Below are 26,032 nucleotides of genomic sequence, written 5' to 3' on the forward strand. Positions count from 1 at the left end.
TAAACTCAACTATTTTATGGGAGGAGCAGAGCTTCATTTTTAGGACCTAGCACAGAGCCTGCTATTTTTGATGAGTTGATGTAAAGAATGAACAGTAAATGACTTGGCAGTTTCTATTTTCCATGAAAGAGCCAGTAGACCTACCATGATGGTTAATATTATAAGCCAATTTGATCGAAGATGCTCTCAACTGATGAAACTATTTCCAGCTATGTCTGTGATGATGTTTCTGGAAGAGATTAATATTTGAATTCATAGATTCTTGCTCTGATTGCCCATCTTCCAAATCCATTGAAGACCCAAACAGAACAAAAGGTAGAGGAAGGACAAATTTATTTAATTTTTTTTTCAAATGTATTCTTCTGTTAGATCTAGGACATCCATCACCTTTTATTTTTTTACCATCAACCATCTACCAATCTGCTTTTTCATGGGCCTTTGGACTGCAAAATTTGCAAACATTGGGTTCCCTACTTCCTTTTTTGGGGGGCGGTGTTTCACACACCTGGCAGCGCTTAGGGGCTACTCCTGGCTCTATGCTCAGAAATTGCCCCGGCAGGTTCGGGGGACCATATGGGATGCTGGGATTCGAACCACTGTCCTTCTGCATGCAAGGCAAATGCCTTACCGCTGTGCTATCTTTCCAGCCCCAAGGGTTCCCTACTTCTAAGTCTTCAAATTTGTTTATTTTGCTTTTGAGTTGGGGGCCACACCAGGTTTTATTCCTAGCTTATTCCTGACTCTATGCTCAGGAACCACCACCATATGTTGTAATGGGGATTGAACCTGAGTCAGCCACATGCAAGGTAAGTACCTTAGCTCCTGTGCTATCTTCTCCTATCCAGGCTTTGGATTTTGGTTAGAATTATATACTACTGATTTTCTTGTGCTTCAATCATTCAGACAACAAATTGTGAGACTTCTTCACCTCCATAATTATGTAAGTTCTATAGGTAGCATAAGTAGGGAACAACAGACATATTATTCTTGAGGAAAGAGTACAACCTCCTTATTACTAAACCTACCTTAGTCTCCCTAGAGAAGTGTTTGGGAAGGTTAGAATTGGTCAAGTCTTTATAGATCTTTGCATGGTGTGAATGTTCATAACTCCACTTGACAGCTGCCAAGCTGCACCTGAGGTCATGATCTACATGGGATGGGAAATAATCTCCACCACCCAGGTGCCCTGGGAGCCAGGCAGAAGAGAGGAATTGCTCTTTATAGAAAAAAGAAAATCAGTCTTGACCTCCACACAAGTTTCCAGGCTTGTCACCTACCCTTACAGGGAAGAAATTCAGGGTGAGCCAAATAGTAAAGTAAATTTAATTGCTTTTTGGGGGGACTGAGATAGCACAGTGGCGTTTGCCTTGCAAGCAGCCGACCCAGGACCTAAGGTGGTTGGTTCGAATCCCAGTGTCCCATATGGTCCCTCGTGCCTGCCAAGAGCTATTTCTGAGCAGAGAGCCAGGAGTAACCCCTGAGCGCCACCAGGTGTGCCCTCCCCCCAAATAGTTGCCTTTTTAGGGAATTAAAATATTTTTAAAGAAATTTACTCAAAGAAATATGAAAGAGCAGGAGCGAGAGAGAGAATGAGCGAGTGAGAGAGACTCATGCTCATAGAGAATACAGACTTCTCCACAATGCAGAGCAGAGGGTGAGTTACAGTTCAAAAAGGGGGACTTTTCTTTCCTTTTTTTTTTTTTTTTTTTTTTGGTTTTCGGGCCACACCCAACTGCACTCAAGGGTTACTCGTGGCTCTGAGCTCAGAAATTGCTCCTGGCAGGCACAGGGGACCATATGGGATGCAGGGAATTGAACTGAGGTCCGTCCTGGATCAGCTTCATGCAAGGCATGTGCTATCTCCGGCCCCAAGAAGGGAGACTTTTTATAGAACTTTAAGTAACTTTTTGGAGGAATTATAAATACTTATTCTTCAGATCATCCCATCCCATCATAAATAAAAGTTTATTGTTACATGAGAAGAGCTTGGGCTCTTGATGGCTTTCTTTCATATTCTTATTACAGTCTTATTTCTTTCTTTTTTTTTTTTTTTTTTGGGTTTTTTTTTGGGCCACACCCTGTGACGCTCAGGGGTTACTCCTGGCTATGCGCTCAGAAGTTGCTCCTGGCTTCTTGGGGGACCATATGGGACACCGGGGGATCGAACCGCGGTCCGTCCTAGGCTAGCGCAGGCAAGGCAGGCACCTTACCTCCAGCGCCACCGCCCGGCCCCTACAGTCTTATTTCTTTTAAAACTTTTTTTCTGAAGGGTCCACCTTTTTTCTAGGTCCCTCGGAGAGATTGGTCTTCATGCTTTTGGGTTACTTTAATCTTAGTTACAAGGCAACTTCTTAAAATCACATCTTGTTATTTTTCACTTTCTGAAAAACTCATTGCCAGGACCTCCTTTCTCTGCAGAACCTGACAGATAGATATACCCACTTATTTGAAACAGTTTTTTTTATGTTCTCCTACTTACTTAGATTCATTCTTCTTATCATTGCTAGAATTCTCCTAGATTCAGATGTTAATTTTAGATAATTTTCTTTCTCCCTCTCTCCATCTTTTCCTACTTTCTTTCTTCTTTTACTCCTCTCTTTCATCTCCTTCTGTTCTTCCATACTCTCCACACACTCTTTCTCTCACTCCCTTACCTCTCTTTTCCTTTCTTTCTTTTTATATATCTTTACACATCTCCATGTCTATCTGCCTCCTCCTGAAATTCTTTTCTGCCAGGAAAATAGATGTTTCTGGAAAACTTGGTTTTCCTTTTTCTGCAGAGAATAATTACTTGCTCCAGCCTCAGTCTGCAACTCCCTAAGAATTTAGATGCTAGGGATGAGCTCCATGCTGTGACAATCATGTGGATTCCAGTTGCAGCTTAACAGCTACCTGGTAGGACACATGAGACATTGATCTGTACATATAAATGCTTATAGCCAACTTTGTGGGCCAGACTCAACTCGCACATGTGAGTGACTGAGCTGAGTTGAGCAGAATAGAATTTGGAAGCATTGTGTTCTTGAGGCTAACTTCCTTGTTCCCTGCTTCAATCAGGGGTCTCAAACTCGCGGCCCGTGGGCCTTTTGGGGCCCTCCCTACAACATTTTGGGGCCCTGACCTAGAGGAATCTTTTTTGTTTTGTTTTGTTTTGTTTTAGTTGTTTGGGTCACACCCCTCAATGTTCAAGGCTTACTACTGACTTTGCACTCCGAACACCCCGACTTTGCCTCCTGCGGCCCCCAGGTAAATTGAGTTTGAGACCCCGTAATCTGCAACACAATTTGCAAGCCACCCAGAAAACCCATTTTTTAGAGGGCGTTTCAGTTCTCTCACCTGCACCATTTCTTTACAAAATACAAAGGCATCTGTTTCCACTCCTGCCAGTACATCTCTCTCAGCCCTTCTAGTAAATGCAAATTATTACTTGGAACTCACTCTCTTTCTCCTGTGGAGCTATATCTCAATATCTTCTTTTCATTCTTGTACTATAGATTGGATAAAGTCACACTCATTTAAGAAGTGAGATACCAGGTGCCGGAGAGATAGCATGGAGGTAAGGCGTTTGCCTTCCATGAAGAAGGTCAGTGATTCAAATCCCAGTATCCCATATAGTCCCCTGCATCTGCCAGGAGCAATTTCTGAATGCAGAGCCAGGAGTAACCCCTGAGCGCTGCTGGGTGTGACCCAAAAACCAAAAAAAAGTGAGATACCAAAGTATGCTGCTGTGGCTCTGATTCTCTGCTATGTGTTACACTTCTTCCTTTCAAAGAAAACTGAGTTTGACACTTCTTACTATCTCTTCATTTTTTTTTGTCTATTTTAATTAAATATTAGAGTGGGCCACTACTGGTAGTGTTATTTTTCTGCTTTGGGGGCCATTCATGGGGATGCTCAGAGATTATTCCTGGCTCTGCACTCAAGAATTACTCCTGGTGATGCTCCTGGGATTACATGAGATGCCAGGTACCTATCTTGGGTCTATTGCATGCAAGGTGAGTGCACTGCTTACTATACTATTTCTCTAGCCCCACTACTCTTACTGCTCTAAGTATACCAGATTTATACCTGGCAGTGCTCTGGGGCAGGCATGAGGTGCTGGGGATTCAACTCCAGGGGCTTGTTTAGTCTACCTTTGTGGTTCTCCATTTATTATTTTATTTTAGATGTATACATCAGAAACTGGCAATACTAATACAAGTCTTCTTCGTCTCTAAATCTATTGGTTAATTTTAGTGTCTCTTTATTAATTTCTTCTTTTTGACATGGCTAACCTCTCCTCTTTATTATTATATACCATGTTCTCTTTCCCTTAATTTTCTTTGAGTTCTCGTGGGCTGGGCTCTCTATTTCTTTTGCTTGTTTCTTTTTTTCTTTGGATTTGTGGTCATACCTGGCTGAGCATAAGGTTATTCCTGTCTCAATGCTCAAAGATCTCTCCTGGCTGTTCTGGTATGAAGGGGATCATATGGGGTTCCAGGGAAGGAACTCAGGTGGATTGCATACAAGGTAAGTACCTTGACCTTTGTACTTTTCTCTCTAAACACCGTGGACTACCTATTTCTTTTTTTTGGTGGTGGTGGGGGGGTCACACCCAGCAGTGCTTAGGGGTTCCTCCTGGCTCTACTTTCAGAAATCGCTCCTGGCAGGCTTGGGGGACTGTATGAGATGCCAGGATTCAAACCACCATCCTTCTGGATGCAAGACAAACACCCTACCTCCATGCTATCTCTCCAGCCCATGACTACCTATTTCTTAAATGTTGATTATTTCTAAAATTTTACTTGCAAATATCTTCGTTTCTCTCTACATGCTCTCTCTAGAACTTTCTTCTGTAACCATCCCTATACTACTACCTACATAACAGTGACAGTCAAATATTGGGAATGACTTATTTTTTTCTGCGAAGTTAGAATATAAATGCAGTTGAAAAGGGAAAAAATAGAGTATAGCTAAAATTACCTTTGGAAAAAATCTTTTCTAAAACACTGTATACATGATTTTGAATACTATCAATCAAGAAACCCCACACAGCCAGGTTTCTTCTGTTATTGGAACAGAAGGTTGTTTCTTTAGCAGAACACCAGATGAAGTTGTTGGCTTGCATTTAAGGACTAGGTTATATGAAAAATGTTTTTGTTTTTGCCAGGCATGTATAGCAGAGCAAATGTAAAGTGAATATAGATTACTCTATTTGTATAGATTTTCAATCTGACCTCTTTCATGAGCTCTGGACTTCAACATCAAATTTCCTACTGGCTGTCTCCTTTTTAATATTCCAATCCAGATTGTTTTAATTACGTTTCTAAAAGCAGAAAAGATAACTCACATTCTACCTTGCACTAAAGGATACAGTTACCTGGCAAGGACAAGGCTCAGATACAGAATTTGTTTTTATATCATCTGGGCTGATGTTCTTATTCTGGGCAGATGTCCTTTAGCACTAGAAAGTCGCTTATACCCAATCTGCTTGCTTGGGCTGCTAGGCAGCCTTTGTATTGGTGGAAACTCTAGGGCTAGGCAATGTATCATATAAGCCAGTATCCTTCGGCTAAACAGTTTCATTTAGATTGGTGGGATTTATAAGCGTCTAGAAAGACATGGCAATTCTTTACCAGTCATGTTAAAGTGCTGTACTTCACCCATTGGCTATTGCCTCACTTCATAGACCAGTCTCATGAGACCATCATGACCAATCAGCCAAGCAAAATCCCATTGACCAGATTGGACATCTGACTATTACAATTAGGGTGGATATTGTGTGTATTAAGAGAGAATATCAGAGACAAATCTATATGGCAATAAAGTTCGCCTCCTCTTTATCACTCACACCAAGCAGCATAAATAATTAAAAACATCATACTATGAAGCAGTCAAACATTACATTAAAAATAAAGCAACACTACTGAACTGTGGCCTATTTCACTCCACATTCAGCATTCTAACAACATGTAATTACAATAGGTGTAGACAGCTTTGCTGGTGTCTTCTTTCTTCTCTATCGCTATTCATTTCTCTGCAACATGCCTTTTAATGTTATTTGGGGTTTATAGAAAAGGGCTTTTTCTTTACATCTTTCTCCTTTTACATTTTTGTACTAGAGCCCCTTAATTTGAGGCAGGCCGAACCAAGCAGGGGCATTCTTCATTGCCTGTTCGGGGTTGCAGAAGGTAGGAAACTACACATTTGCAATGTCCCATTGTCATCCTTTGCTGGCCTCATAGTTTGGTTTTTCTCCCTTTGAAGTTGACCTCTTTCCTTCCATTGTTACTCTCTTTACAGAACAACAGGATATAATTTATATCCAGATAACATTCCTTTCATTGTGTCAAATATATAGAGTAAAACTAAGATGATAAATAATTTGCTCCTATTTAAGATAGGAACATTTGAATTTTTTAATTCAATGGAAATCTTGACTATAAAAAGTAACATATTAACAACACATTATTTTTCTTAAGTCCAAAATACCAAAAACTATGAATATGAGGGATCACTTATAATCCCCTTATCTAAAGGCAGAAATGACTAAGTTTTGGTTATAAGAGATTACTATTTTTCTCTATATTCACAAATGCAGCATATTTGTACATTGTTTTGTAATTGATCATATTTCCATGTTAGAAAAAAACAGATTTTTAAATATGATTTCATTAATGATTGCAATATTTCACTGCCTCATGGATCAATCCCATAAATTTGAAAATGCATTATTTTCTGTTCTCCATAGTCCTGAATGTCTGGGATTATTATTAATTGCATTTTACAGAAATAAGGATTCTGAGGTTCATCAAAGTTAAGTGGCCGCTCCAATTTTACATAAAATGTGGTAAAAAAAAAAATAAACCTTGCTCTATGACTTGACTCCAAATAGGTTTCCTTTCTAGTAACACTCTTGTTTCTCTAATGAGACAATGTAGATGAAGGGGATGGTCAAGTGCATGTTATAATGTTTTTTTGCTGTGGGATCACATCTGGTGGAGCACAGGGATTACTCCTGGCTCTGCATTCAGAAATTACTACTGGGTGTACTTTGGAGACTAAATGGGATGTTCGGGACCAAACCTTGGTCTATCACTCCAGCCCAAGTTCATGTTATTGTTATTATTCATTGTCTTTGGATCTGAAGGCAGTCATTACTTGAGGAGCAACTTCTGATTTGATCTAAATCTAGGGCAGCTTCTTTTTTAATTTTATTTTAATTGCTTTATTTAAGCATCATGGTTACAAAATAGTTTATTGCTGGTTTCAGTCATACGATGTACATCATCCTTCACCAGTGAACCCTTCTCACCACCTATGTCCCATTTTCCTTCCCTCCCCAAACCCACTCCACCTATCTTTAGAGCAGACAATTTCTCTCTGTCTCTCTCTCTCTGTTTCTCTGTCTTTCTCTCTCTCTGTCTCTCTCTCTCTTTCTCTTTCCTCTTTCACTGTGATTTGCACTATTGTCAATGAGGGACATAGGTGGTAGGAAAGTTGCACTGGTGAAGGATGGTATACATTCTATGACTAAAACCCACCTACAAATATTTCTGTAACCACGGTGCTTAAATATAAAAATTATTTTAAAAATTACATTAAACCACCAATATGAATATATAGTTGAAGCCTATAATAAAATTAATTTCTTATCAGTAAAACAATAACATAACATTAATTCAAATCATTGTTGAACAAGGGCATCACTTTTTGTTAGCGTAACAGCAGGCCGTGGATATGTATAATGATCTTGCTGCACTCCTGATCTTTTCTTTGCTGTCTGGTGAATAGGAAGTCTAGTAGAAGTGTGTCTTATTTCAGAGTTTTAAGGAGTATAACTTGTGGCCTCCATGGTACTGAGTATTCAAACCAACATTCTAAAGAACTTTTGAAATTTTGTGATTATTTCTCTATTTTCTACCAGTGCTTTCTAAATAAAAAATGGATCTGAGATACATGTTGCTGTAAATACAGTGTTTGACTCTTCCACATTGTCCAAAAGTATTGTGCATTAAAAAAAATTACATGGGGGGCCGGAGAAATAGCACAGCGGTAGGGCATTTGCCTTGCACGCAGCTGATCCAGGACAGAAGGTGATTCAAATCCCAGCATTCCATATGGTCCCGCTAGTCTGCCTGGGGCAATTTCTGAACTCAGAGCCAGAAGTAATCTCTGAGTGCTGCCAGGTGTAGCCCAAAAACCAAACAACAAACAAAAATAAATTACATGGGGCAGGAGTGATATTACAGTGGATAATGCAATTTCCTTGCGTGCAACTGACCCGAGTTGGATCCTTGGCAATTCCTATGGTCCCCTGATCCCTCCAGTATTAATCTTTAATACAGAAAAATTGTTGTTGTTTGTCTGGATAGAATGGGAGATTTATTACAACCATTATCTAATAGGATAGACTCCCATGATCTATTAATTACCTATAATTTATAAAGAACTACACAATCATTCAAAGATTATGAAGACACATCCAAAAACCCAGAAGGGTATGCTGTAGACATGCAATGTTTTTCTACATCCCCCTGCCATCCATAAAAGAACATAAGGTCCTTCCAACCAATTCCAGTGGAAAAAAACCAAGCATCCTGAGTAATATCAGATCATTGCCAGAGTGATCCTTTTAGAACATCGAGTTCCCCTAACAAATTTGAAATGCAAGTTGTAGTTCCCAAATGTCTTCAAGTGCTTGAAAGATAAAAATGTCCAATGAAGAATATTAGAAAACAAAGATGGAGCAAATATCAAGATCCACTAAATATTCTAATGCTTATTCAGACAGTTTGAATTAAGTTATTTCTTGAAACATCCTATACCTTTCACAGTAAAAATTAAGCCTTCAAAATAAGATCCTAAATATAAACAAAGCTCTGTTATCACAGTTTTACATTGCTAGCTGCAGTATTCCAGATTTACAATACTACAATTATATTTTTCCTTTGCTATCAAGATTTTTAAAACTAAAAAAAAGTTTTACAATTGATTTTCAGTAACCTTCAAAAATGTTCTAAAACATTTTGTAAGGAAACAAATTATTATAAAACTGTAGATTATCATTAAAAATGACAAGGCTCCATTATTTCAATACAAATATTTGAATCCTTGTGTGTCATAAAACAGTCTCTAAGTTTACATACTAAAGTACTTTGGTCCTACTACTACTACTAATCAGATGAAACCTATTAACCTTCATAAATATTTAATTATATAAAAATAATAAATTTCAGCAATAGAAATTTTCCTAGAATGTAAATTAGAATCATCAAATAAGAAGCATACTAATCTTCCTTCCTCCTTCCCTCCCTCCCTCCCTTACGTCCTTCCTCCCTTCCTCTCCTTGGTTTCATGATCAGTTATTACCACTGGTGGTGCTGGGGGAAGCATCAACTAGGATCAACTGCATGCAAGACAAGTGCTTAATCTCTGTGTTATATCCCCAGTCTCTATGCCAAAATTTCTTTGGAGTAAAAAACATGTTTAGGTATGGAAAGATAGTATATAGGGCAGGGCTTTTGCCTTGTACACAGCCCACCTGAGTTCAATCCCAGGCATCCCATATGGTCCCCTGAGCACCAGCAGGAGTAATTCCTGAGTTTAAATCCAGGTGTAACTCCTTAGTATTGCCTGGTGTGGTGTTGCTCCAAAACAAAGCAATCAAACAAATAAACAAAAATTCATTTTTATGTTTACTCCTGGTATTTATCTCAGAGAAGTGAAAAATAAGTACAAAATTACTTGTACATAATTTTTCACAGCAGCTTTACTTATAGTAACTAAAAGCAAAAAACAACTTAAATGTCCTTAGATGAATGAATTACAAGTCATGGTAAGTCTATACAAAGAATTATTATTTGGCAATAAAAAGCTCATTTTTTGTTTTGTTTTTGTTTTTGGGCCACACCTGGTAGAATTCAGTGGTTACTCCTGGCTCTGGGCTTGGAAATCTCTCCTGGCAGGTTTGGGGACCATATGGAATGTTGGCAATTGAGCCCGGATGTGTCCTGGGTTGGCGTGTGAAAGGCAAGTGCCCTACCACTCTGCTATCACTCCACTCCCCTACAAAGCTCATTTATGACCAAAACAAGAACATCAATAAATTTAAAACCAGGTTGAGTAAAAGAAGCTTTGACATATAAAGTATAATACCACTTTCTACACTTGATAAAAGTAATCTAGTTACTAATCTAAAGTAAATATAGTTATGAGTCTTAGAATTTGGGAAGTGATAAATACAAATAGCTTTGTGATCAGTTTTGAGGTCTATGAAAATATTCTATATTTTGATTGTAATGGCTACATAGTATATATATTTTTATCAAAATATATTAAATTATAGGAAAAATAAGAGCACTAAAATATACTTCCAAAAGATGATTATTAAAAAAAACCTCACAATAACATATGTATTACAGGTATGCTAATGTATCAGTAAGAAGTAGCATCATAGGGCAGGTAGGGTGCTAGTATTGCGTAAAACTGCCAATCCCCTGCAACATATGGTTCCCTGATGACCCCTATATACCACCTGGAATGATACCAAAAATTAGAGTCAGAAGCTCCTGAGCACTGCTGGGTGTGGCTTCTAAATGAACAAACTACAGCCATATCTCCTATACCTACTTGGAGATTAAGTACATATAAGAAGATTCTAGGGCCCGGAGAGACAGCACAGTGGCATTTGCCTTGCAAGCAGCCGATCCAGGACCAAAGATGGTTGGTTCGAATCCCAGTGTCCCATATGGTCCCCCGTGCCTGCCAAGAGCTATTTCTGAGCAGACAGCCAGGAGTAATCCCTGAGCACCGCCAGGTGTGGCCCAAAAACCAAAAAAAAAAGAAGATTCTGACTAATAATAATAAAAACCTCTGCAGTGTTTGAGGCCCAGAACCATTCCATGCAAGGGTGATAAAATGAAAGGAAGTTTACAGATGTCAGATGCTTTATATATTTTAGTTCTTTCGTTTTCACAAGTGAATTATACAAGTTAGCATCTTCTCAACTGCAAAATAATCTAGGTTTTACTTGTAGGTTAATTTACATGATTACAATAACATGGTTACAAATTATAATGTTCATGGTTTTTATGTACAATGTTACTGTACCTTCACCATTGCCAAAGTGCTCTTCTATCACTCTATGCCACCTCCAGCCTAAGGTTTTAAAGTTTTCATTTTGAGGGTTTTGTTTTGGTGCATGAAAATAATTTCTGAAATACCAAACCTAATTTAAAGCAATATGTTTTTTGTCCCCTCCCCATGCTCCAGGAATGAAGGAGCTACTTTCAACTCTGTGCTTTGGGTTGCTCCCTAAGGTGCTTGGGGGGAATCCTGGAGTGCTAGGAATCATGGGCCTCCAGCAGGCAAAAAAGGTGCTCACCTTGGAACTATTTCTTCTCTCTTTAAAGCAAACGTTTTTGAGGAAGGGGGCTTCCTCACCAGTGCTAAGGATTATCAGGGCCACCCCTATTACTGCTTGGGGGGGCATGTGGTATCAGGGATTAAATTGGCATTGTATGCATGCCAGGTATCCTCTCTACCCTTTGAGCTATTTCCCCTACCCAGTCAATGAGTTCTTGTTTCCCCATGTGCGAATTATTTTGGGGGAGAGTAGGTGGGTAGCTTGGGATGGAGTAGTTTCCAGGCAGTGTTCCCTGGCACAGATACTGATACTAACTGAGCCTGAGTCAGTGCTAGGGAACTGGGATGATTAGGATATAAAGCTCCTGTGACCTCTGGCCGTCAGGGACCCTAAGGCTACATACATACTGTTGGGGTGTTTGACACTCCCATTTTTTTTAGCCATACCACAGTGGTCAGCGTTGACTCATAACTGCTGCATTCAGGAATTACTTTTGGTGGTGCTTGGTGAACCATAAATGATACTGGGAAGTGAACCTGGTTTTGCCCAGTGCAAAGCAAGTCCTCTCGCCGCTTTACATGGCCTCAACCTCACTATTTCAAGCTGAGACACCCATCTACTAAAGTGCCCAGATCTTGCTCTGTACTTGTAAGAAAATCAAAAGGATACTTCTAATTGGCAGCTCTCCAACATCTTTATATCCATATTTATCCACACATATTAGTGGAAATTCATCCTTACACAGAAGCTATTTAAAAAATGCAGCTTTAAGCTGTTTTACATGCAGTCAAATCTATCTTGTTAGTTTTGACAAAGCAGTGCGGTAATCTCTGATCCAACGAGCTATTGAGCCATTCTATTATTCCTTGATTCCATTCCTTCAAAACTCCCCCTCCATTTATTCTTAACCACACCCAGCGGTGCTCCGGGCTTATTCCTGGCTCAGAGCTCAGGGATCACTGCTGGTGGGGTTCTGGGTCCCCTATACAGTCCTGGGGGGCTAGAACCCGAGGTTAGCCACGACCTGCAAGGCCATTGCCCTACCCTCTATTGGGTATGCAGTGCTATGCTATTGCCCCTTTTAAATCTACATTGGTCACCACTTTTGTCCCTTTAAAAGCCCATTTTGTTTTGAAATAGTTACAGAACAGACATCAGTCTCGTGTACTCATCACCTGGCTTTCTCCGAACAAGTGACATCTTACGTAACCGTCGTACAAGATCAAACTGTGCCCTATATATTATTGGAAGGCAGGTTTTTTTTTCCCTTTCGTTTCTTTGCCCGTGTTTACTCCTTTCTTTTCACACCGATTGAATTCTGTTGTGTTCAGAGGAGCAGATGCTAGTTTTCCCCTCAGATGTCTGCCGCAGGATTTTCAAAATTTTACTTCAATTCCCCGCATCTTTCCCTCCTCGTTTCTTTAGCCCACCATTTATCCCCCCCCCCCAATTTTAATTCTGCAGCCGGGTATGGTTTTCCTGAGGTCAACACTACAGATGGTAGGTCCTACTGTCAGCTCTCGACTATTTCACTTTTCCTCTCCTCCAGAGCCTTAACAGTTCAAAGGGGGGACTAGTCGGGCTCGAGTTTGGGGGTGGTGTTGGCCACGGTGATATGTTGCTAGTTTAGCTCGCTTGGCACTCTCACCTCTGCAAGGGATGCATGCTAGAGGGAGGCACTGCACAGTCAGTCCCTGTTTCCTTTACGCCATTTCATTTCTCCCTCGGTCACCCTTTCATGTTTGCCTCTTTGTTGGAGAAGGAGAATATTGCAGAGACCTTTGAAACCGCTTGGGAACCCAAATTCCCATTTGCTCCCAGCACCAGGCAGGCAAGCTCCTTTGTGCAAAGCACAGGCGAGTCTAGGTTCTCCCCGCCCAGCAGGAAAGGGGCGTGGCCTCCAGCACACCATAGTCCTCCCAGGCTGCAGGGGAGGTCACGCCCCCTGGCCTGGCCGGGCCCGGGTCTCGCGCACGCGCGCGCGTAGCCAAGACGTCAGCAGCAGGCGCGAGCTTCGGCTCCCTCGGGGCGCGGGCGCGCAGTGCGCACGCGCATAGTTGGCTGCGAAGGGCGGGGCCTTCCCTTCCTTCTAGCGCCGGCTCCGCCTCTCCGCCGCTCTGGGGCCTCAGTCGGGGTGGTAGCGCGGGGCTGGGCCGCATCCGTCCCCATCCTCCTCCTCCCCGCTCCCTGTGGCTCCGCCCTCGAGGGGCCGAGCAGCGGGGTGCGGGGCCGAGCGGAGTGGGGTGAGTATTCCCACTCTTTGCTGGCCGCAAGCCCCCCCACCCCGGCTCTGCTTCCCGCACGCTTCCTCACCCGGGATGGGGAGGAAGGGCGGTGCGGGTGGGCGGGAGAAGAAGAAGAAGAAGCCCAACCTGGAACAATGAGCCTGGGAAGCCCAACTCCCGCCTTGGAGATGCAGGCCGGGTCGTAACCCTGGGGCTGCTGGATGGAGTCGGGCCGATGGGGGGCTCCCTCCGGGAAGGAAAGGCGCCCCCACTCCCATCTTCAGGCCCCTCCCGCCATCTGCCATCTCCCGCTCTGGCCCTCGCAAGCGCGCGCACCGGTGTGACTGGCACTCCCGGGCCACTAGGGGGGAGCCGGAGCCCCCTCATTGAGGAGTTGCTGCCAAGCGCTCCCCCAGCCTGCCTGCACGCGCCTGGCAGGGCTTTGTCCGTGTAACCTTGAAACAAAGGCTATGGCAGCACTGCCGACTCGGGCGGCCACGTATCACTTCATGCAAGGGGTGCAGATTTATTATTCGGAGGAATAGCCCTCCTATTTATGGCCAGTCATTTTTTTTTTCCCTCTCTCCCGGGTAAACCTGTCCACTTAGATGAAATCATGAGTGGGAGGTGTGTGGGCTAAAGGCCTAGGGAACTGATTTATAGTGGTAAAAATGATGGACATCTTGAAGAAGGGGGAAAAAAAAGATAGCTACCCTCAAAATAAAAGTCAGTCTTGTCTACCAGGCCCAAGTGAGGAGTACTTAATTAGGCGACTAAGAACTTTCTTGGGGGTATTGATTTGGGCACAGGTTCAACAGTGAATTTACACCACCCCCTCCCTCAGTCCCCTTCCATAGAATTTTCAAGTTATTTCTGACTGGGATTAAAAATACTTCTGGTTGTGGTTTTATTTGCTCTATTTCCAAGACTTCAGATTTTTTTTTTTTTTTTTTTTTACCAGTTTGCTCCTTCCTGAGTTCAGTAACTCTTTGTTGACACAGGTTCAGTCTGAAGGAAACATGTTTGTAATTAGAAAGCATTACAATTTGAGGATGGCCTCTGAGGATGGCCTCTACTAGTAAGTAAGGGACAAAAGCTGAAGTTTGCATTGTTCAGGGTTGGAAAACATAGATTTTGTCTAGTTCTCTAATACATCAGATCCTGCACAGAATTGCATTTTATGATTCTACCCTAGGTTGAACCTTTTCATTCTGAAAGGTCAAGGGTCAATTACAGAAAAGAGGAAACATAAGACCTTAACCAAAGAAAGTTGAGTGTGAGAAATGCAAGTTAAAGTATTACAACTTGCAGGTTTTTAATTTGTTATTCATATTTTAATTAAGGGAACTAGTGAAAAAAGATAATTTTTCTCTAAATTATTTCAAAATAACATACCAGGCTTGGTTTTTTTTTGGGGGGGGGCACATCCAGTGACGCTCAGGGTATCATAAACATAATCAGAATCCTAACAACACACTTTTTTTTTGTTCTGTTTGGTTTTGGTTGTTGAAAACTAGACAGAATCAGAAACTTCTCTAATATATTCAGACTGATCTCTCTGATTGGGATAATACAAGTTTAGCTCACAACTAAAAGTTATGTGAAAGTTGTATAATAGCTTTAAGAAAAAATTTTTGAGGGGGGAGGGCCACACCCTTGTGCTCAGGGGTTACTCCTGGCTCTGCACTGAGAAATTGCTCCTGGCAGGTTCAGGAGACCATCTGAGATGCTGGAGATTGAACCTGGGTTTGTTCTTGGGTCACCAGCATACAAGGCAAATGCCCTACCACTGTGCTATCATTCGAGCACAAGAAAATCTTTTATCCTTTTTGAGTTCAAGAAACTACAATGATTGTATACCCATTTTATTTGGAAGTTTGAAAAGGTTTAGTGGTGGGGCTGGGTCATTTCTGTTCAAGGGTATAGGGATACACACAAAACACATACCCCTTTCTGAGAATGCCACACATGCAACACACACGCAACACACCACACACACACACACACACACACACACACACACACACACACACACACACACACCACACGCCCTTTCTGAGAATGCCACAGAAAGATCAGCTAGTTGGGAAGTATACACACACACTCCTTTCTGAGAATGCCACAGAGATATCAGCTAGTTGCGAAGTATTAGTGGCCATTATTTTCTTTTGATGCTTGGTTGAGGAGCTAGGCCATTTTCCTCTTAAAAATTTTTTTTAAGGGGCCGGAGAGATAGCATGGAGGTAAGGTGTTTGCCTTTCATGCAGAAGGTCCGTGGTTCAAATCCCGGCGTCCCATATGGTCCCCCGTGCCTGCCAGGAGCGATTTCTGAGCATAGAGCCAGGAGTAACCCCTGAGCACTGCCGGGTGTGACCCAAAAACCAAAAAAAAAAAAAAAAAATTTTTTTTTTAAAATTAAGGCACTTGTTTTCACAGAGTGATTTATAGTTGAGATTCGGGAATATATTATTTAAGTACCAATTTCACCACTATTCAATTTTCTTCTACCAGTGACCCAGATTTCTTCTTTCTCCCTCCCCCAGCCTGCTTCTTCCACATATTTTTGTTTGGTTGTTGTAGTTTGGATCACTTGTTTTCAATGTTGTTGACTCTACTTTGGATACATAGCTATTTCATCTCTATAATACCAATGCTTTTGAGGCCCTTGACACCTGCCCCTGTTACTTCTCACTCACCTTTTCTTTCTCCATTGTTTCCCTGTCCTTCCTATACTCTGGAGTCAAGTGTGTCATCTAGGTATTTGCCCCTTTAATACCTTGAATTACCTCATCTAATTATATATACTGCAGATAAGTGAGATTGTTATATTTTTTCCTTTTTTTGTGGAGGCCACACAGTGATTTTCAGGGTGTACTGGCTCTCTGCTTAGGGATCACACCTGGAAGACATGGAGCCATAAGGGTTGCTGGGGATCAAATCTGGGTTGACTATGTGCATGCTCACTGCTCTGTCACTTTAGTCCCATCCTTTTGACTTACTTCATTACTTAATATATTCATTATTTCTACTAAATTTGCAGTGAATTTTATGATTTCATCATTCTTTTTAGCTGCATAGTATTCCATTATGTATATATACCATATCTTTATAAGTCATCTGTCACTGCTTGGCAAGTTTGATCCCATATCTTACCTATTAAGTGCTACAATGAGTAATAGTGTGCATCTGTCCTTTTGAATGACTGTTTTAGTGACCTGGGATAGCAATTCCAAAATTGCTGGGTCATATGTTAGCTCAATTCTTTCTTTTTTGAGAACTATCCATATTGCTTTTCACAGGGGCTGTAACAGACAACATTCCTATTAGCAGTGTATGAGAGTTCCATTTTTGTCATGTCCTCACTAACAATAAGGTGAACTTTCATCTTTATTTGTATTTTTCTTTTCTTTTTTAAAAATTTGTTAAGCACCATGATTACAAACATGATTATAGTTGGGTTTCAGTCATAAACAGAACACACCCTTTCACCAGTGCAACATTCCCACCACCAATGTCCCCTTCCTTCCTTCCCATCCCCTACCTGTATTTGAGACAGGCATTTTACTACAGTTATTTTTTTTTAAGTTTAGTAAGCTGTTTTTGTTTCTTTCTTTCTTAAAGGTTAAGTGTTAAAAAATAAGTAGTAACGGTGTGAAAGAGGTAATCACTATTGTTTGCATAGGCCCAGCAAAATATGGGGAAAATGGAGAAAAAGCCTTGGACTAATTACAAGGAGGCCTCACCCCTGAAATATACTGGCATAAGACTGACTCTAGGCTCCAGTCACACCAGGCTGCCCAACCCCTGAGTCATTCTCCGTGGTCCCGGTGAAACTTTTTCGAACATTAGCTGTTGTTGGTGTCAGGTTCCTGTAGTTAAAGATTCTGGTTTCTACACATTTCCTTCATTGAGTCAGGTTGATGTGAGCATTCTCTAGTTTCACTTCACCATTAGATGAAAGCAAGTTGTTGCTGTTGCTAAGTTGTCTGGGGGGTTAAGAATGCACTCTTTGCAGTAAGTCAATGCCAGAGCAGTGGTAGGGTCTTCCCTGGCAGAGGTTTACTTCCTGGTAATGTTATAGAAAATGTGGTTGTTTCCATAAGATGGTATCCATGGTTCAGGGGTGTATAGGCAATGCCCATTCTTCTGAGGCCTGAGCCAAGTTATTATGCCAATCTTCAGGGTATAAGGCCTAACTGCACTTACAAAATTTGTGTTTCCATCTCTATTAGATAAGAACTTGTTTGCAGAATGTAATATTTTCCCATTTAATGTGCCTATGCAAGAGAGGAACAGTGCCACAAGGTATTATTGGTACATCTGAGGGTCAAGGGAACAAGTCCAACATTCCCTGTAACTTGGTTCTATCATGAATTCTATACAGAGAGACTCTTCTACCAGATATCCTTATTGAATAGATCCCAAAGGGGGGGAGTCAGTGGACAAAATTGTCACTATATAAGAGGATATTCAAAAAAAAAGTTATAAATGTTAAGAGACTACATCTAAGGGGCTGGAGAGATAACGTGGGGGTAAGGTGCTTAACTTGTATGTAGAATGATGGTGGTTTGAATCCCAGCATCCTATATGGTCCCTTGAGTCTGCCAGGAGAGATTTCTGAGCGTAGAGTCAGGAGTAACCCCTTAGTGCTGCCGGGTGTGACCCAAAAACCAAAAAAAAAAAAAAAAAAAAAAAAAAAAAAAAAGAGAGAGAGAGAGAGAGAGAAAACATCTAAGATATACAATGGAGATACACATGTCCCTTTTATGTCTTTAGAAATAGTCTGGTGCGGGGAGGGTGTTGAGTGTGGGTATTGGTCTGTGATTTGGCCACCTGGAGGTTGCAAAGGACTCCCAGAAGTCTCGTATCAGGAATTGTCTTTGAGTGGAGGCTTCTCAGAAACTGAGTATGGTAGCAAGCACTGGTAGACAGTGAAGGAAGATGGAGGACAGGAGGCCGCTGGGAGTAGATTAATAGGAATACAGTATTGATTTCTTCTCAGGGTGAGTGTCTATTTTTTTTTTTTTTTTTTACTTTGGGAGCTGGCTGGAAGCTGGTTTGAGTGAGGATAATGATCTACTTCATAAGAAGCAAAGAACTGAGGGTAAAGACGGTTAAATGTGGGGTAATAAGCAGTGGGGGTGAGAGTAAAGGACTATAAATGAGCCTGTAAGGTGATGAGCCGATGGGGGAAGGAAAGTATACAATGTAGACATTATGTTTTTGTAAACATAGATGAAACCCTATGGTATCCTATTAAACTATACTTTATGGTTTGGGAATGGACATTGGTGGGACAGCCCTACTTGTGCAGGGGTGGGACTTTGGGCAAGCCTGGGGTCCCCTTTAAACTGCTCACTTTAAACTCCCCTTTAAACTTCCACCTTGCTGGCTCACTGGGCTGGGGTCCAGGGAAGCCCTGGAGTTCCCGGCAGAAGGAGAGGGAAGGCTGTTGGTGGGGAGGCTGAGCCTCATAGTCTCCCCTAAGCTAGGCAAAAGGGCCTTTGGCCTGGAACCTACTATTCCCCATGCTGCCAAGGCTTCTGATCCCAGAGAGAGGAAGCTAGTTCCCTAGTTGTGCTGGAAGCTGGAAGTTTGCCAGCCAACTCCACCCCATTTGTGCAGGGTAGGACTTCAGGAAAGCCTGGGGTCCCCTTTAAACTGTTCCCTGGCACCCACCTCACTGGCTCCCTGGGCCGGGGCCCAGGAAAGCCCTGGTGTTCCAGGAGGAAGGAGGATTGTATTTTTCTAATAAGTGATAATGTACCTGTTGACCATCAGTCATCTTTTTCTTTTTTTGAGAATTTCTTCTGCCTTTTTGAAAAATTTTTGGTTGTACTTTGTGTGTACTTTATATATTCTGGATATCAATTTTTTATCTGATGTGTTGAGAATATTTTTTCCTATTCAGTTAGGTGTCTTTTAGGTTTAACCTGTGTTTCTTTTCTTTTCTTTTCTTTTTTGTTTTTTGGGTCACACCTGGCAGCGCTCAGAGGTGTGACTCCTGGCTCTACGCTCAGAAATCACTCCTGGCAGGCTCAGGGGACCATCTGGGACGTCGGGATTTGAACCACTGACCTTCTACATGTAAGGTAAACGCTTTACCTCCATGCTATCTCTCCGGCCCCTAACCTGTGTTTCTTTTGCCATGCAGAGACTCTTAATATGAAGTCCTATTTTTTTTTTTATCATGTTGAAGAAACCATTAATGCCTACATCTTGGCCCTATGTTTTCCTCTGTGTACTTTCCTAGAATCTGGTCTTTCTCAAGGTCTTCGATCTACTTTAAGTTAGTTGACTTTTGTGTAAGGTGTGAGCTATGGATCAGCTTTAACTTTTTTTTTTTTTTTTTGGTTTTTGGGATACACCTGGTGATGCTCAGGTGAAGCTCAGGGGTTACTCCTGGCTATGTGCTCAGAAATTGCTCCTGGCTTGGGGACCATAGGGGTTCAGGGGATGCTGGGAGATAGAACCAGGGTCTGTCCTAGGTCAGCCTCTTGCAAGGCAAATGCCTTACAGCTACACCACCCCTTCAGCCCCTGACCCCTCTTCTTGTTGTTTTTTGGGCACTGTTTTGAATGGGATAGATTCATTGATCGCTTTCTCCTGTGATTCATTATTTTCGTATAGCAATGCCATCGCTTTTGAGTTTGTAGCCAGACACTTTGCTGTACTGGTTCATTGTTTCTAGGAGGATTTTTTACTTACTGTTTTAAAGGGAATCTTAGAAGGCTATTTATAAACTGCTTCCCATTTTCTTTTACTCTTCAGATTTTTCCGTTACTTCTCTACAACTGTGGTATTTACTTTGCTTTGTTGTAAGCTAGATTCACTGTACTGTGTACCCAGACTTCATCCTTCACTCTTTTTCAGCCTCCTCAAATATTTTTTATTATAGTTTTTTGTATCATCTTACAATGCAAGGGTATCTAAAATCTTCTTCTTTTTTGATTTTAGACTTAGCTAGACCAAAAGAACATACTAAACAGCTATATTATCTTGGAAAAATTATTTAACCTCTCTCTTACAGTTTCCTCATTTGTTAAAAAACAAAATCCCAAAGAAAATAATATTAATTCCATAGTGTATAGTATTATGAAGATCAATGAGTTAGTTTAGTTCTTGATATATGCTATTAAAATTATTTTAATTAACACTGGTTCTTTATAACAGTTCTATAATTTACCACTATTTTTTACTGTCTTATTGTTTTCTAATTTCAGTTTTAATGTCTTTCTTACAAATTTGATTACAAGTGTTTGATGGCAATGGCAAGATATTTTAAGTCTTCTATTAAATTTCTTCCAAAATGATCTGGTCATTCATTATGTTCTTTTCTTACTAATAAGTTTACTTTTTGAGTTCTATTTTTACTTCTGTTGTTAATGTTTAAAAATCTGTACCCTAGTTTGTTCAGAAGCATTTGAGGTAGGTTATACGTTATATATGATATATATGATATTGAATAAAAGAAAAGCCAGCATCTTAGAAATATGAAGAATTGAAAGATGATGGTAGGGTATATTATAGTACATTATATACCAGGAAAAGTTGTACTTGTATTAAAGGTGGGTCATATACTAAATTCTGAGCTCGATGGTTAAAAGAAGTAATGAAATATACCAATTGTCAATAGCTTCTCTGGAAGTAAATGTCCATTGAAATGCAGCCTGTGATTGCAGATTTACTTTTAGAAACCTTAGGGTTAAGTTCTTCTGATTTTTTGTGGGGTGGGATTGGGTCACAGTGGGCTTGGCTGAGCTCAGAGATTACTCCTGGCAAGCTTGGGTGGGGGTTGCTTATGGGATGCTGGGGAACTAACCAGGTAGGCTGATTTGCAAGGCACATGCCATATCTGCTATGCTATATGGCCCTAGCTCTTCAGATTTTGTTAATCTTTAACCTACAGAGTTTCTCAAAAGGTGTTTTATTGGCATTAGTATTGGACCAGTTCTTTCTTGTCCTGCACATTGTATGTTGCTTTTTATACCTGATCCTAGTCCTTGAATAAGTTGCAATCCCTTCTGTTTTTACAATACAAGATGATCATACTCATTTCCATACATTTCAAGAATGGTACCTCCTAAAGTTACATATCACTGTCATGATTTGTTTTGCCAACTCTCCCACTTCTTGCTCTCACATCCCATTAAAAAAAAAGTTAAGCTTTTCCAGGTTCCATATTCACAGTTCATTAATATTTTATGGGCTTTTTATTCTACACATTTAAATAGATCAAAGTTAAAATTTTAGTTATTTAAGAATTAAAATCTTTCAAATCTGCATGTTTTAGGAGGCTTCTCTGAACACCCAGCAAAATCTTCACGTTTTTTCCCTGAGATTATACAGAGTGCTAGGATATTAAAGGTGCTGGCTGAATTACTGAAAAGCATATTAATTTAATCTAGTCTTTAGTAGAAGACTTTGCAAGAAGAAAAATTAAAGGAAATGTCATTCCATTCCAAAAAGTCCAACAACTTTTTATCCAAAAACAATGGTAGTTGGTAATGTATTTTAAAATCCTATTGTTCTGTCATCTGTATGCATACTAACACTGAATTGGTAGCTTCTGATATAGTACCAGTCCTTTCTGTAACTTCATATTTGTTGAATATCTTTGACCAAGGTCATATACTATTGTTTCATGGATGGCCCGATTAGCATATGTGCTGACAACAGTTATACTAGTCACAGAATTCAAAGGCCAGCTAGAGAATTTGAGCTGGTGGATCAGCTCAAATCTTCACCATTAGTGGAAAAGTTTCTTTTAAGTGCTTGCAGAGAAGTCTTATTTTATGTTAAAGAAAAAAAGGATAATCTTCTTATAAAAGCAGTGACTCTAGTATCAGAAAGATTGGATGTACAAAGCTTTTTGTTTTTAAAGTAATGGGAAAATAGCCAATAATGAATAGACTTGAAAAATTAGTTGAAGAAAAGTACTATAATTAGATAGAGATATGTAGAATAAATTTATTTAAATGCTTAAATTTTACTCATTACAACTTTAATTCTTATAGTCTGCATAATTCAGACAGGAGTTAAAATACAAAAGTATAAAAAAATGATACAAAAGTATAAGTGAGAAGTCTTCAGGTATTATGTGATCATGTCCCATCATGTTCCTTGTGAGGAGGTAGCTGAGGCTAACTTGATCTTTGTCCCTTGTATGTCAGTGTCTTTTTCTTTTTCTTTAAGAAATACAGTTAGCCTGCCTCTGTGTTTAGGTCTTTCTAACAGTTTTCTCAGAAACACAGTAAATCTTTTCATTGGAGGAAAAGTCAGGCTAGCTGTTAGACCCTGATCAGGGGACCTAGTCTGTTTGACCCCCAAAGGAAATCATTCAGGTGCAAATCAAAAATAAAGTACAGTAAAAGGGGAATGGAGAAAGTATATATTTCTAGACTGAGCATGCGGCATCTGAGTGATATTCTACAGTCGGCTGGGTTCTTGCACATGGCCAAACCATGGTGAATTCCTGCATCCCGTTGGTCCTCTGAATCCTGTCAGGAGTGTTTACTAGTTAAGAGCCAGGAGAAAGCTTTGAGCTTTGCTGGGTGTGCCCTGGAAACTCCCCTCTCCCACCCCCACAATAAAAGAATCAGCATATAGGCTTATGCCCAAGAATAGTACTGTTTCTGAGAATACTAAAGAGAATACTAAAATTCAAAGTACACACTTAAAGCATTAGTATGAGGGTTTACTCCAAAGAGAGTTGTGTTTCTAAGAAAGATAAACAGTTTGTTTAGAGCAAGAGTATATACTCCAAGAGTAGCAATGTGGGTGTACTCCAGAGAGAGTACTGCCATTCTTATACAATTTTCTAGGTTTTATAGGTATAGAAATGGGGAAATGGGGGTTAATCTAATAAGGCTTTAAATGTTCATAATATTGCAAAGGAAAGAAGGTGCCAACCAGATTCTAACTGTGTTTTTTGTTTGTTTGTTTGGTTGGTTGGTTTTGGGTCACACCCAGCTGCTCTCAACGGTTACTTCTGGCTCTGTGCTCAGAAATTGCTCCTGGCAGGCATGGGGGACCAAATGGGATGCTGGGATTCAAACCACTGTCCGTCCTGGATCGGCTGTGTGCAAGGCAAATGCTCTACTGCTGTGCTATCTCTCCAGCCCCAACTAAACCACCTTTGTGCACTTGATAGGGTATGACCAATGTGGTAGTTGTAAACAGCAATTTTTACTATGTGTGATTTTTACTATTCAAGTGTAATATAATAAGCAAGTTATGAGTCAGGTGCCATCCACTGGAGTAGATTTCAGATCTCATTGTTCTCACCTTTTGAATATTTAGTAACTTTAACTCATTAACTCACTAGGCAGATCATATTAAACTTTCCAGTATTATATGTAGATGTGGAAGAGATACAGGATCAAAGATGGGAAATGATAAGAGGTAGAGGAGGGGATGAATGTTGACATGCATGTAAAGGACAGGGTATAATAGTTACTAGTCCTCATAAAGGCAGATACATTTATTTAAGATATTTACTTATAACAGTGTTGTAGTTGCTAAGTTTTTGAGTGTCTACTAGTGGATATTTCCCCAGAGGCAAAACAAATTTTTGATTCTTTCATCTAGGTCAGTTGTATAGTTGCATGCTGGTCACTAATACTGGCTTCCTTCCTTCCTTCCTTCCTTCCTTCCTTCCTTCCTTCCTTCCTTCCTTCCTTCCTTCCTTCCTTCCTTCCTTCCTTCCTTCCTTCCTTCCTTCCTTCCTTCCTTCCTTTACTTTAAATTTATTAGGAATAAGCTTTTTTATATTTTTGGTGGGTAGATAGAAATAATTTTTTAATTGTATGTTTCTACATAGAAATGCCAGTTACATAGATATTGAATCTGTGTTCATCCTTCCTATCAATCAATATGTATTGACTCCATCTTGGTTCTTATTTTTCTATGTGTTTGGAGATCATCTCACTTCAATATGCTAAAATTCTAATTATGATTTCCTAGCTTCTAATCTTTTAACTGTTGTCTTTATAATTTCTATAAGTACAACTATTGGCATGTTTTATGTATATGTATATGTATATGTATGTATATATACGTACCCATGGTTTTTTCACATCCATTTTTCTTTTGCTTTTGTTTTTGGGCCAAACCCAGTGGTGCTCAGGGCATACTCATCATTCTATGCTCAGGAATCCTCCTGTTGTCTCTGGGTACCATATGGTATGCCTCAAGCATGACAAGCTTCCTACCCACATACTATCACTCTGGTCCCCATTTTCCTTTTTCTTTCTTTCTTTCTTTCTTTCTTTCTTTCTTTCTTTCTTTCTTTCTTTCTTTCTTTCTTTCTTTCTTTCTTTCTTTCTTTCTTTCTTTCTTTCTTTCTTTCTTTCTTTCTTTCTTTCTTTCTTTCTTTCCTTTCTTGTCCCCATTTTCCTCTTTCTTTCTTTCTTTCTTTCTTTCTTTCTTTCTTTCTTTCTTTCTTTCTTTCTTTCTTTCTTTCTTTCTTTCTTTCTTTCTTTCTTTCTTTCTTTCTTTCTTTCTTTCTTTCTTTCTTTCTTTCTTTCTTTCTTTCTTTCTTTCTTTCTTTCTTTCTTTCTTTCTTTCTTTCTTTTCTTTCTTTCTTTCTTTCTTCTCTCCCTCCCTCCCCTCCTCCCTCCCCTCCCTCCCTCCCTCCCTCCCTCCCTCCTTCCCTCCCTCCCTCCCTCCCTCCTTCCCTCCCTCCCTCCCTCCCTCCTTCCCTCCCTCCCTCCCTCCCTCCCTCCTTCCCTCCCTCCCTCCCTCCCTCCCTCCCTCCCTCCCTCCCTCCCTCCCTCCCTCCCTTCCTTCCTTCCTTCCTTCCTTCCTTCCTTCCTTCCTTCCTTCCTTCCTTCCTTCCTTCCTTCCTTCCTTCCTTCCTTCGTCCCTCCCTCCCTCCTTCCTTCCTTCTTTTTCTTCTCTTTCTTTCTTTTTTTGGTTTTTAGTTCACACCTGGTAGTACTCCTGGCTCTCCACTCAGAAATTGCTCCTGGCAGGTTTGGGTGACCATATGGGATGCTGGAATTTGAACCACTGTGTGTCCTGGGTCAGCTGTGTGTAAGGCAAAGGTCCTACTGCTGTGCTATCTCTCCGCCTCCCTCCCATTTTCCTTTTTCACCTCAATTCTTTTATCCTTTATCTCTTGTATTTAGAGACCACGATTTTCTTTCTCCTTTTTTGATAGTGGGAAGAGGGGTTCCCCAGCAATGTTGGGGTCACCAGACTACCTGTGTTGCTGCTTAGGAGGCCCTGAGAGCTAGGGATTGAATCTGGGTCCTGTGCATGCCAGGATGACTCTAGACATTTTTTGTTTGTTTGTTTTTGGGTCACACTGAGGGTCCTTAGGAGTTACTCGTGGCTCTGGACTCAAAAGTCACTCCTGGCAGGCATGGGGGACCATATGGGATGACGGGATACAAACTGCCATTTGTCCTGGAGCATCTGCACAGCTCTAGACTTTTGAGCTAGCTCCCTAGTCTGT

General features: G+C 40.6%; 1 protein-coding gene across 1 annotated transcript in view; it reads left to right on the top strand.

Annotated features, from left to right (window-relative positions):
- The first annotated feature begins 13,480 nt into the window (after positions 1 to 13,480).
- Positions 13,481 to 26,032, top strand: part of ATG10 (autophagy related 10) — a 289,692-nt gene continuing 277,140 nt past the window's right edge. The window contains 2 exon segments of the mRNA XM_049766561.1: positions 13,481 to 13,590; positions 23,545 to 23,726. Coding sequence (XP_049622518.1) covers positions 23,598 to 23,726 — 129 coding nt within the window. The 5' untranslated portion in view covers positions 13,481 to 13,590; positions 23,545 to 23,597.

This window comes from Suncus etruscus, chromosome 2, assembly GCF_024139225.1.
Source record: "Suncus etruscus isolate mSunEtr1 chromosome 2, mSunEtr1.pri.cur, whole genome shotgun sequence".
Taxonomy (NCBI): domain Eukaryota; kingdom Metazoa; phylum Chordata; class Mammalia; order Eulipotyphla; family Soricidae; genus Suncus; species Suncus etruscus.